The sequence below is a fragment of the Triplophysa dalaica genome, chromosome 11 (genome assembly GCF_015846415.1).
Source record: "Triplophysa dalaica isolate WHDGS20190420 chromosome 11, ASM1584641v1, whole genome shotgun sequence".
NCBI lineage: Eukaryota > Metazoa > Chordata > Actinopteri > Cypriniformes > Nemacheilidae > Triplophysa > Triplophysa dalaica.
In genome coordinates, this window is record NC_079552.1 from 17,754,180 (window position 1) to 17,769,499 (window position 15,320).

General features: G+C 38.8%; 1 protein-coding gene across 1 annotated transcript in view; it reads right to left on the reverse strand.

Annotated features, from left to right (window-relative positions):
- LOC130431278 (echinoderm microtubule-associated protein-like 4) overlaps nucleotides 1-13,690 on the reverse strand; it is a 65,201-nt gene extending 51,511 nt beyond the window's left edge. The window contains exon 1 of the mRNA XM_056760223.1: nucleotides 13,459-13,690. Within this exon, the coding sequence (XP_056616201.1) occupies nucleotides 13,459-13,483 (25 nt within the window). The 5' untranslated portion in view covers nucleotides 13,484-13,690. The remainder of the gene's footprint in view (nucleotides 1-13,458) is intronic.
- Between the last annotated feature and the right edge of the window lie 1,630 nt (nucleotides 13,691-15,320).

Genomic DNA, 15,320 nt, shown 5'->3' on the forward strand with positions numbered 1-15,320 from the left:
TGTGTTTTAATGTTTTTCTGATTTTCTCATGTAAAGCTACTTTGGAACAATGCACATTGTGAAACCACTTAGTGGCTTTAGTTTGTAACAGAGAAGCATGCTACATGCTATGTTGGAAGCAAAATACTGTGCGAAGGAATTTTAGGTGCACTGCTCGCTTGCTTTGAGTTTATTATAAACAGGATGCAAAAGTAATTGTGCAGTAAAGTCTGATTCGTTTATTATAACAGGAGTTTTTGCGGTCTTATTTTGTGCTGTTAACAAACAGCTATTATTTGGTTGCAATAGGCTAGATTTTAACATGTTGAACGTCAGTAATGACTGAAAGCTCCACCTTCCAAAGCTCCAGTTTCAAATATAAATCTGTCTACCTCAATCTCAAACATCCCAATTCAAGCTGCAGGTGGTAGTGAAACTGCAAAATAGTATATATATATATATATATAATAGATATGATGTAAAGTTCATTGTGCAGTGTAGTTAGATTCTAATTGTAGTTTTTTTGTGAAATTAAACATAAATCAGTGATCGGTCAGTGATGGGGATTGTCCCACTTTATAGGCTTCAATTTATATCCAGTTTACATAACCGCTTTATTAATGCGTAAAACATCAGCAAAATCAAACATACACAAATTTCTATATAAAAAGGCAATAATCAACAATAATTATTTTGTTTTAATCTCAGTCTTCCGTAAACGAATGTGTGTTTTTTTTATAGTTTTATCATCCTAAATAATTTAAATCCTGCATGTATTGCAGTCATATATTGCAGTGTTTGTTGAATTCCAACAAAAGCAAACCTTAAGAGTGTCAGCAATATGAAAGCATGATAATAAACTAATTAAAAAAATCTGGGTTATTTCATAAAACATAATTTTTATATTTTTTCTAATATTTACAAACATTAGTTTTGTATTGCTTAGAACTAAAAAAAAACATAGTTTAGTTTTTTGCGATGTTTCTGTTTTAAAAACGCAGATCGTCTGTTCTGTTGTTTTAACCCGTTGATTTTTTTGCGGCTATATACTGTGTGCGGTTAATGCCAACCCAGGATATCTGCTAGTACAACCTTTTGCACCAGGAATGAAGCGGGCCTGTTTGACAGTGGTCCAACTTCATACTACTAAAAAAGAAGTGTACTTCAACTGCTTACTTTAAAAAAATGCATTAAAGCAATATGTCTGTCTAATCAACACACAAACAAAAGAAACTCCTCTAATATAGTTTTAATTTTCCAAAATGGCTATAGCACCCCCTGTCTGCAGTTTACATGCAAATTTTTTAAACAAATCCCACTGTGATCTAACAAAATCTTAGCATCGTATGCTACTGTTGTCACTTTGGAACTTAATTTTTGATGATTGTTTGTGCAGAATGCCATGGAAAACTACCAGAGAAAGTTGGATGGACTGTAGTGACCTGCTATAAACTGCAGAATCATCAACTGCACTGCGGGTATGGGATGAGGCCGTTTCTCCATCCCACATGGCTGTCGGACAGACACGTGTTTATGCGGAGAAGAAAATCTGCAGTGTCACTGCGCTGGCTGACCTCATACTGTAGTGCAAATGTAACTACTGTATGCAGAGACATGAAGGGATACATCTCCTTAACCTAGCAAACTACAATTTATTGATTTAGCTGACTGTGACTGCATGAGAGATGCAAATAGTGAAAGATGAAATGCATTGCAATCCAATGCAATGGCTAAACTTACCTCTCGTAAGCTAACATTTAAGTCAAAGCACTCTTTCTCAGGTCTAAAAATATGTATAATACTTGACAGTTAACTGTTTTTGTACAGCGCAATCAAAGTTATTTGGCATTCTGCCAAAAACAATAGCTGTTGGGTAAATTGTGTCAGATGCTTCTGGGGTAGAAAAACTTACAGTGGTAGCAAGCTTTATAATGCATATTTAAACGGTATCATGCATACAAAATGTTAAATAATGTGTGACCAAATAGTTTAAATGGGACTGTGCATTAGTATACTTTTTTCTCATTTAAAGTTCATACTTTCATTAAAAGCGAATGTGAGTAAATGAAAGAATTACAATTTTTGGTCGAACAATCCCTTATAGTGAAAAGTGGCCCACCTTATTTTAACTACGTCAACAATAGGCATGGGCCGGATACCGGTTTCAAGGTATACCAAGGTTTGAAATAGTCAAGCTTTATATTTAAGTAATGTTATGCAATGTCTGATGTTTAGGCCTATTATATGGGCTATGACAAAATCATTTTTTGAAAGAGTATTTAAATTTTATGGCTATGGTTTTATAAAAATCAAATGCATTTGCGTCCAGTTGAAAAGTTGTTGTTTGTATTCACAGACTTTTGAAAATAATACATTTTAGTGTTGTAATTGCAATACCGTGAAACCGTGGCAATTTTGCTAAAGGTTATCATCATATCGTCAAAATCTCATACCGGCCCATCCCTAGTCAACAAACATGAGAACAGCCACTAACCTATAAAAGTTTAGGCACAAAGTTTACTGTGTGGCATCAGTATTTTTGTATGTACATCCGTTTGCATGCGTAGGAGTTGGATTGTGGCCAGCGTGTGGTAAAGGTTAATATTTCACAAGAATATGAGGGGCATCACATACAGAAAATGACAGTCGCTGCACATTCACGATGTTCAGGTGACAAAACGGCTAAAATAAGCGACAGCGAACACAGCGAAGAAGACACGGTACCATAGACCAAGGGAACACACAGAAAACTTTAAGAACCTATAAAATCTAAAGTAATTTTTTGTTGCTTTTACTTCATGCCTATTAAATCTGAAAACTGTCAATTCTTTGAAACTACATACATGCTAGCAACACATTACAAGTTAAAAAAATGAAACAAAATAAACTGCCATTTTGAGTTATCAATATTTTCGAAAGTTCTTTATACTGTATATTTAAATGGACCACATCCACAATACATGCATGCAAACACAAATAAAAAGAGTTGTGAAGAAAAGCTCAATGGAAGGAGTGCTGTGACCAGTTAAGCTGGCATGTCTACAGCAGTACATCTGATCCTGTTTCAGCTCACGCCGAGTGCACACCTGCCTCCAACAATGTCAGGACTGGAATGTGAGCTTGCATGCATGCGGATCAACAACACTGTAAACAAGCATAACTTCATGCACTGTTTTCAGTTTACAGTGTGTTAGTCCTATTTATCATTTATGGAGTTATAACCACATCACACATAAACCAGATGGTGTTTTCCTGAGAATGTGAATCTTGAATTCAAAATAGACTTCTGGGATTCAAGTATTTGACTTGGGTTTCACTAGTGGGGGGGGTAAACGGGTGCCTTAAACCACATTCAAGACCCATCTTCAGCCCAATTCATTCTGTATGAATTCTGTCATTCTGAGATTAGTCTCAGACACACGTCAGGGTTTCTAGCGAGTTATCCTGATTAAGACTACAGTACTGCAAAACAAAATTCCACCCACTTATGTTCTCCATCGCTGTCCTCCTTTAGACCCCAGCCTCTCTCACCCATCCCCCTCTTACTCAAGAGGTGTGCAAAACAGTTCTCAAACTAGCTTATGCGACTTGATTCAATTCTCAGGTTCACACTGGGCCTGAAATCATAAATCCGTCAAGTCTCATGTTTTCAGTTGCCATTCTGTACATTCTAGAATGAATCGGGCTGGCCGATATATTGAATATTCATATTTGGGATGACTTTTCTGGCAATATTGTCTTTTATATGAACATTATGTTTCCTGAAGAGCTTAACAAGACTGCAATCCTTCTGCGTCGTATGTTGTGACCGTGGGTTCACACCGCCAGCAACATCTAGCGACAAAGCGATTTGATGTCAGTCATTTCAATGGAGAGCATGCGCCTTTCGGCGACACGAGTGACAGTGAGCAGTGGCAACACGACAAAGTTGAGAGTTGCTCAACTTTATGCAAATGATGAGCGACTTTCGGGAGCGACTACCTAAAGGAGCAAAGCAGCGGAGCTCACGTCACCCTTCTCCAGGTCAGTTACAGCAGGGATTGTTTATATAAGTGTAACTAGAGAAACCAAATCTAGGAAAGCCTTCTAACGACCTCGTAGCAAGAGACTAGCCACACCCAGCAACAGAGTCGCACCAATAGCATCGGATTCAAAGTACTTAAGCAAAATTGGACTTAAAATCTGTTTGTTTCATTTTTTTAATTGTCAAACAAGTCACTGGGTGGCATTTTCACATATACAATGTAAAAGGCTTTACAGTTTATTACTATATTAGGGTGCATGACACAAAAAGTTTATACTTATGACTAATACTAACTAACTTATGACTAAGACTAACTAACAGTTTATACTTAAAACTAATACTTATGACTAAGACTAACTAACTGATTATACTGTAAGGGCCTTGACAATAAACAGTCCTATACTATGTACTGTCATACTAGTGTAACAAAATATTCATTTACTAATGAGTAGAGATGCACCGATTGAAATTTCTTGACCAATTCTGGTTTCCTGATGTTTTTTGTCTATTCGGATTTTCTATCCACAAACTGTAATTGACAGTATATGTTAAACCATATTTACCATTTTTTCATAAAAACAAATATTCTTTTCATAAAACAAATTATTATTCTGCGCAGAAAACTGTCACTTTCTATTTAGCATAATCTAGTGTTCGGTAACAGTCAAGACGCTACTCTTTCCAAGATGTTGCAGTGTTTTATTCTGTATAATCACTGGATAATAGTCTTTGGTTTTGTATAAATGATTGTATTGAGCTGGAGTCGGTAATCAATGATGGGTGTCTTAGATTAAAGCATTGGAAACGGTCTATGTAAAACGCGTCACCCACACACAATAACTATTTTTTAAAGGGTTCAGTAAACTGTTGGAAGGAGGCAATGCACATTAAGCACGTCAAAGGCAGATGTATTAAGCACATCATTCTGTGCCCGGGACGCACACAGTATTTGTAGAATAAGAGACTGAATGAAATGCATCATCAAGCTCCCAGGATGCGCAATACTTGTAGAGAAGCGGATCCATTAAGTGCATCATACTGCACCCAGGATGGGCATGATCCCTTTTGTACTATTTTACATTAGAGCAGAGATGTACAGTAGTGACATATGTTCACTTTTACTCATGTACATTTTCAAGTATCTGTACTTTATGTGAGTGTTTTAAAAAAACAAATTGCACTTAAATTTAAAGCAAATATCATTGCGCTCAGTAAACTTTCATAAATACGTTATAATTTTGTGCAATACAATAAAATACATGCAATTCTACACTGATCAGGAAAAAGCAGGAATAGTATGGGATCTGTATCGGCTGATGCTTACATTTCAGGAATCAGATCGGCAAAGGAAAAACTGGTATCGGCCAACCTCTAAAGAGAATAGATGCGTTTGTTTAAGAGAAATATCCGCATAGACAGCGCTATTACATTCATGTCAAGCTTCTAGGGACACACCAATACGATATTTTGGGTCAGGGCGGACCTTTTTTGCAGAGTTTCTCAGGACTTGACGAAAGGTTAGCAGTTTTGTCCACACACCCTTTCTCGATGTGCACGGTGTGTCTGTGTGAGAGGTCTTCTTGCTCTCTCCCAGTGAGTTTGGTGCGATGAGTAGTTGTAACTAAGTGTATTTTACCATATTTCTGAATTTGCACCAAATTGTCTGCGCTATACGCAATCTAAAGCCATCACTAGCATTTAAAATCAAAGCAGCGCTCACAATACAGCAACACATTAATGAGAGGAGCAACAACAGCATGAGGCAAATAAGTAATAATGTAGATGTATGGTGATTTTTGTCAGACGATGTTGTGTTTATAAAACAGGATTTTAACAGCAGTGACAGCTGGTTGTATTAAATACGAGGTGTTATTGGGTCACGTTTATTCACTATTTTATATTTGTTTCATGTCTGACAACAGAACAGATAATATGTTAGAATAGCATTCAGTTAGGGTTACAGTATATTGTGTCAGAGCAGAGGGTAGAAGCGAAGCAGATTTCAAGTGTCAACACTAAGAAATGCAAACACGATGTGATGGCGTCACAGCTATGCAAATTGGGGTGTGACATCGTGAGCGCCACAAGTCTCTCAAAATCCTGTGGGAAACACTGAACCAATAGAATAATTAGTCATGAAAACTATGACCTCCGCTGGACATGAAATCGGTCAATCTCCAGTCAGCATGCAAACGTGTTCGGTGACAGTCAGGACGTTACTCTTTCAAAGATGTTCCAATGTTTCTGTTATTCTTCATAATTACAAGATAATAGCCTATAGTTTTGTTTAAAATTACTGTGTTTTGATGAAGCCTGTATTCGCTGATGAGTGTCATTAGTTAAAAGCACTGGAAGCTGTAACTTTATAAACATTGTGCGTCATTCACACACAATAACTCATTTTAAACTTCAGATTATAAAAGGCAGTGTAAACTGTTGTATATATCAGTGGTTGCCAAAGTGGGTGCCGTGACAACTGGCTAGGGGTGCCGCTAAATCTCAGCTTTTTTCCAGTTTCATATAATAATCTCTTACATCATATATTTTAAAATATATCAAAACACCAACATATGAGCATGTCTAGACGAAACTGAAAATACGTGAAAACATAGATTCCATACATATGTAAAGTTTAAATATATTTTTTACCACCACTTCGACTGTAAAAACAATGTTATTACTTGTTCTCAAATAAAGGACTTTTATTTTGACGGGTTGCCGCACAGGAGTGTTTGACAAAAGCTTCATCTTGGTGAAACTAGGACGCTGAAAGCTTCACAAGTGCAACCATGCCACTCTTTCACTCATAAACACACAGAACAAGCAGATTACAAATACATTGCGGAAATCATACAGCCCTAGATATCACACATACGTCGAGCAAACTTCAGCCATTCGGACATCATTCAGGGATTGAAAATAACAGGCAGCAGCAGCCTCTCATTCGCCATTTAACACCCGAATACACAGAGATAATACAACGCAAGTATCGATAAGAGAATTGTTTCTCATGAAGCTTATCGATTCTCTGGAATCGACCCAATTATGTGTCAGTCCAAAAAAGTACTGGTTCTCGGTACCCGTCCCTAACTGGTATTGGACATCAGCTTTTGCATATAAAGCAACCAGCCAGTCAGCTTCTCTGCATTTCATCAAACTGAGAATCTACCAACATTCACAATTTTTTTTCCTTTCGCTCCAGCTGTAATCTCATCCATTGTTATGAGGAAAGAAGGGAATAAGGAATGCAAAAAGCTGGGAGGAAACATTCCAGCATCTGGAAGCGCTCGGGCACACGTGTGTCCCTTTCCGGATCTCTCCCTCCCTCTGCATCCCTCTCTCTCAAGCTTTCTTTTATGCTTTCCTTGCTTATCCCGTGTTTTCCCTCTCCTTGTCTTTCTAAGGAATTTAGTAATCTGATCCTCATCTTGTCTTTCCAAGTTTAACTCGGCTTGTGCACAAACTTCAAGATTAACTGCTGACACATGCAATCCCAAACAAATGCAAAAAAATAATGCTGGAATAGACCACAACACAGATCATTTAGAGTCAAAACAATTATTTCATTCCAAAGCAAACTCTTGCGTGAAACAAAGTATGACACATAACAAATGAACCATGAGTAAGGTTTTTCAACAATGATACGGCCTTCACATCACATTACCAAGTCAATAAAAGCTGCCACCCAAATGCATTCGGGTCCGATCATCTGCCCTCAGTTATAGGACAAGCTGAACTTCTTCAATTTTAGGAAAAGGGAATTTTGGGGCTGCCTTTTAAATCACAAAAACTGATGTCAAAGCAAGTCTAATGTTGGTCATAAAAGACCACCCCAGGGCGTCTTTCAATATGAAAATGTTGGGGTGTAAGTAGTATGAACGTCCAAAACTAATCGATCAAAACTATTTTAATCCTAAGAGGTCACATTAAGCTTGTTGCGATAGTTGGTTTGGGAAATCGGTGGGAAAATGTAATCAATTCAACATCCCTAGGTCAGATAGAAGCCAACTGCTGATACTGTTGGACATAGTGGTCATTCCTGGTGTTCGATACAATCATTTATTGACATAATACAGGCATAACTGACCACAGCTTGGACTTTTGGCCATAGCAGTGGACCACATGAAATCCAAACCATTCCGTCATATTGGTTGTTTCCTCAAGTTCCTCAAATATGTCGCAACTCCACAATAGCTCTGGTCACTATGCTGTATGTTGCCTATTAGATTTGAACAACAACCCAGAGAGCTGAAAATTCACACTAGGCCCTGCAGAGGCCCACTGTGCAGTGGAGGTGGGAAATGCACCTGGCTTTGAAGAAACCGGGGGTGGATGCTATTTATATGTTGAGTTTGACAGTTGGGTGGTTGATCGGGCACAGAGGGAAACTGATGCCATTTGAGCGCTGTGCACACATGAGCTTATATACATGAAGACCTTTTACAGTGCTGGAACCATAAGCTAGACCCTACACTCGCTTTAACACATCCAACACATGCACATGCCTTAAAAGGCAGCACGCTGCACACAGGCCAACCTACTGACCTACACTTGTAGGGACACATTACTCCAACAGGCATGTTCCAAAACAGAGGGCATTAAATAGTCGGTCAAAACCCCAAAACACGTCGCAGGTTTGTTTTTTGGGGTTGGAGGAAGGAGTGACGAAATGCTAAACATAAATAATAAAATGCAACTATATATAGGTAGAGAGCAAACATATTGTTTGTTTACATCAAAATAAAATGTTGTAAATAGAAAATAAAACGCTCCATTGAGGGTTCAAACAAAACTCTGTGGGACATCGGCCCTTCGGAACTGGAGAGAAATGGGCCTATCGTTTTTCTACAGACCTTGAGGTTTAGTTGTGCAAAATAAAAAAAATTGTGTAATGCGTCACGACCAAAACCACATTTTACATTGTCGAAAACCACACCGTCAAACTTCCAAGAACAATTACAGGGTGAAATAGGTCCACGCGTCATACAGAAAACCCTGAAAGAGTAGGCTGAAAATTCTAAAGTTTCCACAACCTATGCAGAACATACCTTAAAGGATTACGCAAAGGTAGTTTGCCTCTTCGGTCTGTCTCTGCCGGATGTAATATTTCTTCTTGCAAAACTGATACGAGATCTGGGTTGATGCATGCTTGAAGATGCTTTCACCACATTAAAACCTTCACCTTTGGAATTAGAAAAGCTTCTTTGGGAAATCGAAAGCAGCAAAAAATAAAACTCCCAAAACCTGAAGAAGTAGTGATTCACAAAAATTAAGTCTGCCAAAAATTTTCGGCGGAAAATAGCATTATCGCTTTCGGGCGTAAGAAAGAAATAGTCCAAAATAAAAGCCGCAATTTCCAGCACCCGTGCCTCTCCATTCAGTGCTCCCGCTCACTCTATCACTCTAAAAATATATATATATGGTGCTTTATAGCACTGAAAGTAGTTCTTGGCTCATAATCAAAGGGGAAACACTTTTAGTGCTGTATCGAACCACATTTTGGTGCTTCAGTGGTTTTTCAGTGGTACTTTGGGATGACTGAGGTGCTTTATAGAACCGCTGAAGAACCATACAGGGGCTTAACAGGTTTATTATATGGAAATGGTATATATATATATATGTAGTACCTCGGTCACCCCAAAGAACCTTTGAAGAACCACTGAAGCACCACTGAAGCACCGAGATATGGTGCTATATAGTGGTTATTTATGTTAAGTGGTTCCCCTATGATTACAAGCACAGAACCACTTTTTGTGCTAGATAGCACCATTTTTTTGTTGAGTAAGGACGACCATGTAAGAGCCATAACAAAGGCTGAAAGTAATAAATAAAACAAGAACAGCTCAAAACCAGCGGAAAGAAAGTGACACTGCTTTATGTTTCTTTATTGTCGGAGATCACGCGTATTGACGTGTTTTAAAGCCGAGCTTTGAATGCAATAAGCTCTTTATTTGTGAATGATTAGCGGAACGATCTATCAGTAAGTGAGTGCGTTTACATGCACGAAATAAACGGATATCTATCAGCTTATAAAGAAACTTGATTTCACGTGTTTACATGCATAGTAATAGACCATGTTTACACGGAAGTTTGAGCCTTACCGGGTTTCTCGCTTGCAGTGACATCAGTGTCGATAGCCTGTTTACTAATTAAAAATGCAGCGGTATTGGTTTTTGGCCGAGTGCATCCTAAATTTTTCGGTATCGGTTTTGGCCCACAATTTTAATTTCAGTGCATCTGCATCACTATGAAGAAGTAATGAAATGTATCACATAAATGGTAGTAATTTAAATGTTTAATATGGTCCCGTCTTACAGTTAAAAGATCCAATTTTCTCTTTAACAGGTCAAAAAATGTTCACCATATGGTGGCTTACAGTGGGCTTTTGTTTACTATAGATGGGACACACAAAGTATTAGATTCCAATTTCAGCCAAAAAACAGTGTGGACCTCACGCATTACATGAATTCTTGCAGAGCAAAATAAATCATGAGACAGGGGGTGTTCAGCTGAGATTATGTAGGACAGTACAGAGACCTCAAGCATTGGCGTACACACACAAAATATATTTTAGCAGCAGTCATATGCAATAATTTAAACAGCATGCTTCCTATACAAAACAGTTCCACATTCTCTAAAGAACGTACAAACCGGTGTTTAACTCTATGTACCTGAAAATACAACACTTCTTCCTCCCTCTGTTCTCATACTTTGGATCGCATCCCTGCCAGACACTGCAACATCATCAGGGCAACTCAGAGCACGACAAATTGAGCGCTAAACCTCTACTGTAACCAAGCAACAGAATTGAGTTATATAATCTGTACTGTTTCATTGATCAGCGGATGTATGAAAAGACAGCCACAGTAATGGACTTGATATTTCAAGTCAACAGGTACAGAGGAGAGCAAAGTCCCACACAGCTTTGTTTAAGCATTACACACATACGTGAGATACAGCTTAATCGTCAAAATGTACTGAGGAGAGAAATCTAAACCCATTGAAAAACTGTTTACATTGGACAAACTAGATCAATACAATTATAAGATTACTGTTTATTCTTCTTTTGTAACATTTAAAGGAGGCATGAATTAAAATCACAATTTTAACCCGAGCTTTTGTTATATAAGAGGTAATTATATTCACAAGAACATCATGAATGTGTCAGAACTGAAAACGCCCTTGTTACGGAGATTACATCTGTTATTGACACCAGGCCCAGCGAACGCCAGGTTCTGGAATGCACATATCTATGACGACACTGATAGGTTGAACACCCCCTCCACAGAAAAATATCAACGACTACTTCTCTAGACCCCCGCCCACTGGTTCATGCATGACAATTCTGAAGTAACACGGGTGGCGCGGAACCAGATAGAGCGAGCTAGCAATAAACAAACATGCCGTTAAAGATAGCTAAATATTGTGCCACTCCAGGTTGGAAGAAGACATTTGCTGCATAACCTTCCTTTGGATCTTGATATTAGGAATGCAGGCTTAAAGTTTATTTTTAAAGACATTCCAGCTCATGTGGGAAAAACATGGAGCGTTTGCTTGTTTCATTCCTCCGAGGATTCCTTCGTAAGCAAGGCAGAGATCTACACTGGATTTGTGGAATGACTAAAATTAAAAAGCAGCAAGTGCTGTGCCTTCAATATTGGATCCGATAGGAATGGTGCAGAAATCTTATAAGTCTTGCCGTCACATGTGGGAAATAAGTCAGTTAATTTGAGTAAAATCATCCCTTGCGAATGCGTCACATGAAATAATGATGTGGGGAGGTAATTTACAAATCACAGGAGGTCTCCAGATAATACTAATGCCCTGCGAAAACTGTAAATGGTGTTAATGTGTAACCAATCCAATCATAGCAGTGGGCGTTTACTTATAAAGTCTTCAATGCGGCACGCCCATTAAAACAGAGCGCTTGCAGAGCGCTTCTTGATCTTCTTGATTTTAATGTTTTTGAATGTAAAAATCACGCGAACGTCATGACTACTAGAACTCATACAACAGTATAAAAGAATAAACAAGGCTAGTTCATAAGACCTTTAAAAAGCAAAACACTTACATAAAAGATCATGCTTTTACATTCTTTCACAAAGCAGGTTCTATCACATAATTGGTTTATATGGAGAGCGATCCACGTTGGTCCTGTCATTCTCTTTGACTGAACACATTCAATCCATTAACCAAGTCAACGTGTCACCCGGAGCAGATTGAGACCCCATATCGCCAACCCTCCAGTAAAGCCCATCAGACTGACACAGTCTTTACATGTACAGATCTGCATGGTCCACACTGAGAGGAGGACACAAACTGACCAGTTAATAAAAAGATAAATCAATTCCTGTTGTCATTATTGTGCCTTTGGCTGTTACCAATTTTTTTACTGAAGTTACAAACCAATGAAAAGCAGTATATCAGCCCATTCTGCCACAAAATAATTAGATTAACAAAGGAATATTACAATGCTTGGCGGTATGTATTGAACATTATATTCGCCTACTACACTGTTCTGCAACAAATTTAACTCATACCACTTAAAAACATACTCCACACCAATCCCAGCTAAAAAGTGTATAAGCCATCATGAATCAAAAGCTGTTTACCATTAAACCCAGTACAAAATTACATTGTGTAGTGTTTTTAAGACTTGTTTTAAAAGGACTTAAATGGTGTTCAATAGGATTGTATTTGAGATTTGTCAGAGACCATTAGTTTCCATTAAACCCAGTACAATTCCCATTGTAACCATTAAATCCTTAAGGATTTCTGTCATGGTTTCGTTTTTTCTATCCCATAAAACAAGCACGATTTCCATTTCGGTCCTTTGCAATCCTTTCAGATCGTTTTGATTGTTTATTCAGCATGATGACAACATTTTAACACATACCCTAAATAAATTGTATTTTATCTTTGAATGCATCCTAATTTGCCATTACTATTTAGTAACAGACCGAACCGTATATTGCACTAAAGGCCAAGATGCTGCTAACAGAAGCTGACTGACACGGAGTGTCATGACAACGGCGAAGCGGATCTGATGCGGCTATTGATATAGACTGAACGAAATCCTTAAGCAACCTAAGCTTAACACATTAAACACTATGTATGTGTTATTGCGCGTGCACTGGCAGTTTACAATCTGTTGACAATATTTTCCAAAGGACTGTCTTAGCAGAGCATTACCAACGGAAATAAACCAAGCGTAAATATATACGGCTTTCGTGAATGGTGGCATGAGCCTCTTTTCTTGACACATTGCAGTTTACACTGTGGCTTTCTTCTTCTCAAAGCACACATGCACACCGATGCAATATCATTTGCACCGTAAATGTATATCGTTGACACTTGTATACAGCACACAGCATGCACTGCACGTCTTGAGTCCCCGCGCGTGCAGAAAACGCACGCTATTAATAGTAAACATCTCAGATCTCGGACGCACTCACCTAAACTACCGGCGAAACCGTCCATTTCTGTGGTAAATATCCAGAGAGATATTCCAGGGGGATTCGCCTCGTGCTCCTATATGCTAGAAGAAAGTATTATAATGTTACGACTCCTCGGGATCAAACGAGCGACTCGCTTGTTTCTACGTCCGGATAACGCAGCGTTCTTCTGGGGCACTCGTTCTCTGCGGCTCCCTGAGTTGCTCCGGCACGGTCGTTTACACCTCCGGTCGGCGGGGGAGGAGTGTGACGAGCGCTTGGCTTTCGCGCTTCCGACTCCGCCTATTTTGGCACCGCCGGCTTCCCTCAGACGAGGGGCTGCGCAGCGGCCGCCCGACTGCGCAACAGTCTGACCGCACGGTGCGCATGTGTACGAGCATACTGTAGTGACACTACTGTTTGTAGATGAGAGACGACGTAAAAATCTTGTTTTAGAGTGGACATGTTTTGTGCCTGTCATAATAATATCGTGATTTAGGATATGCAATGTCTCGTTTTGTAAATAAGAATAGGTAAAATATGTTATCAGTGCTTGGTGTCCCTACATTTCGGGATTAAGTGCACACTAGAGAATGCTAGCAGGCTGGACATGTTTTCCATCTCTGAATTGCATGCTTGCTAAAAATATCTTTGTATGCATGTTTGAACCCATGCATGCAGATATATACTTTATCTTCCATTGCTTTAAAGAAGGCAGTACAAAAATGTACTATTCCAAAATTGTGAAATTCTGACGAAGGAGCTGATGCCATGTGCATGTCATTTCTTTTAGTACATATTTGTTTGTTGTTTGGCCTGTCACGCATGTTAATGTAAAATCCAGCCATGCATCCCCATCTCTCTCACTGCATGTAGGAAACACCCACAGAAGGCCTGTCAGTAAACTCATAAAATGGGTGAAGAAATCTATTCAATCTATTGAATCAATATGCCTGAATAGGTCAAGTTTAATTTGGACATTAAACCGTAATAGTCTACTAAAACTGTGATCATTCAACAAACCATATTTTTGGTCATGTGTAGTGATTTTACCACGGCATTCATGTAATCGAATGGTTGATAAAAAATAACTTTTTCGGTGTTTTTGGACATGGACCATGTTATCTGAAAATAGTACTTATGCAAGGGAATTGATCAAATATCATGGTATTTCCATAACTAAACCATGCGATTCAGCATGTTTTTGAGAGGAATGTGTGCCCGTGGAGGACATTCGCCCTACATGCGTCCAGGTTTGATTGAAATTTAGTGCACCCTAGACAATGAAGTAGACAAAGTCTTGCAAATAAACTGCAGCATGACTGCAAATTCTGCGTCCCAAGCGATATTTGCCATGGACAGAAGTAATGATTTAAGGGAAATTTTATAAAGTATAAGTGTTTCTAATGTGGAATGTGTGTTTTCCCAGATTGAAATCAATTGATTAAGCATATGTGGAAGGCGCCAGAAACAATTTACGAGACATAGTGTCGTCTGGCCACTCAACACTGGATGCAATGGAAGAAAATAGGACAGTGTTTTGGTGACTCATTGAAATACCAAAGGTTAAGGGCATTGTGTTGACCAAACAGATGGTCTCTGTGCAGCTACTCGTCTCCGTGTTGGTCTTAATCCCAGCTGCCTCCTTCCTTGTTTATTCCAGAACTCATTGTTGAAGGGTAAGTGGCTGAAATTAATACGGACAGAGACAAGATTGTCCATGAGATTGACCCTTAAATCAGCAGGGTGGGCTCTTTTATGAGAGATTATCATTGTGTATATGGGAAAGACACATGTTCATCAGGCTACACTACAGTGTCAGCACTAAAGCTTCATGGCCCACTGCATAACCCCCACCCATCGACTTCCTGGCAGGGTCTGAC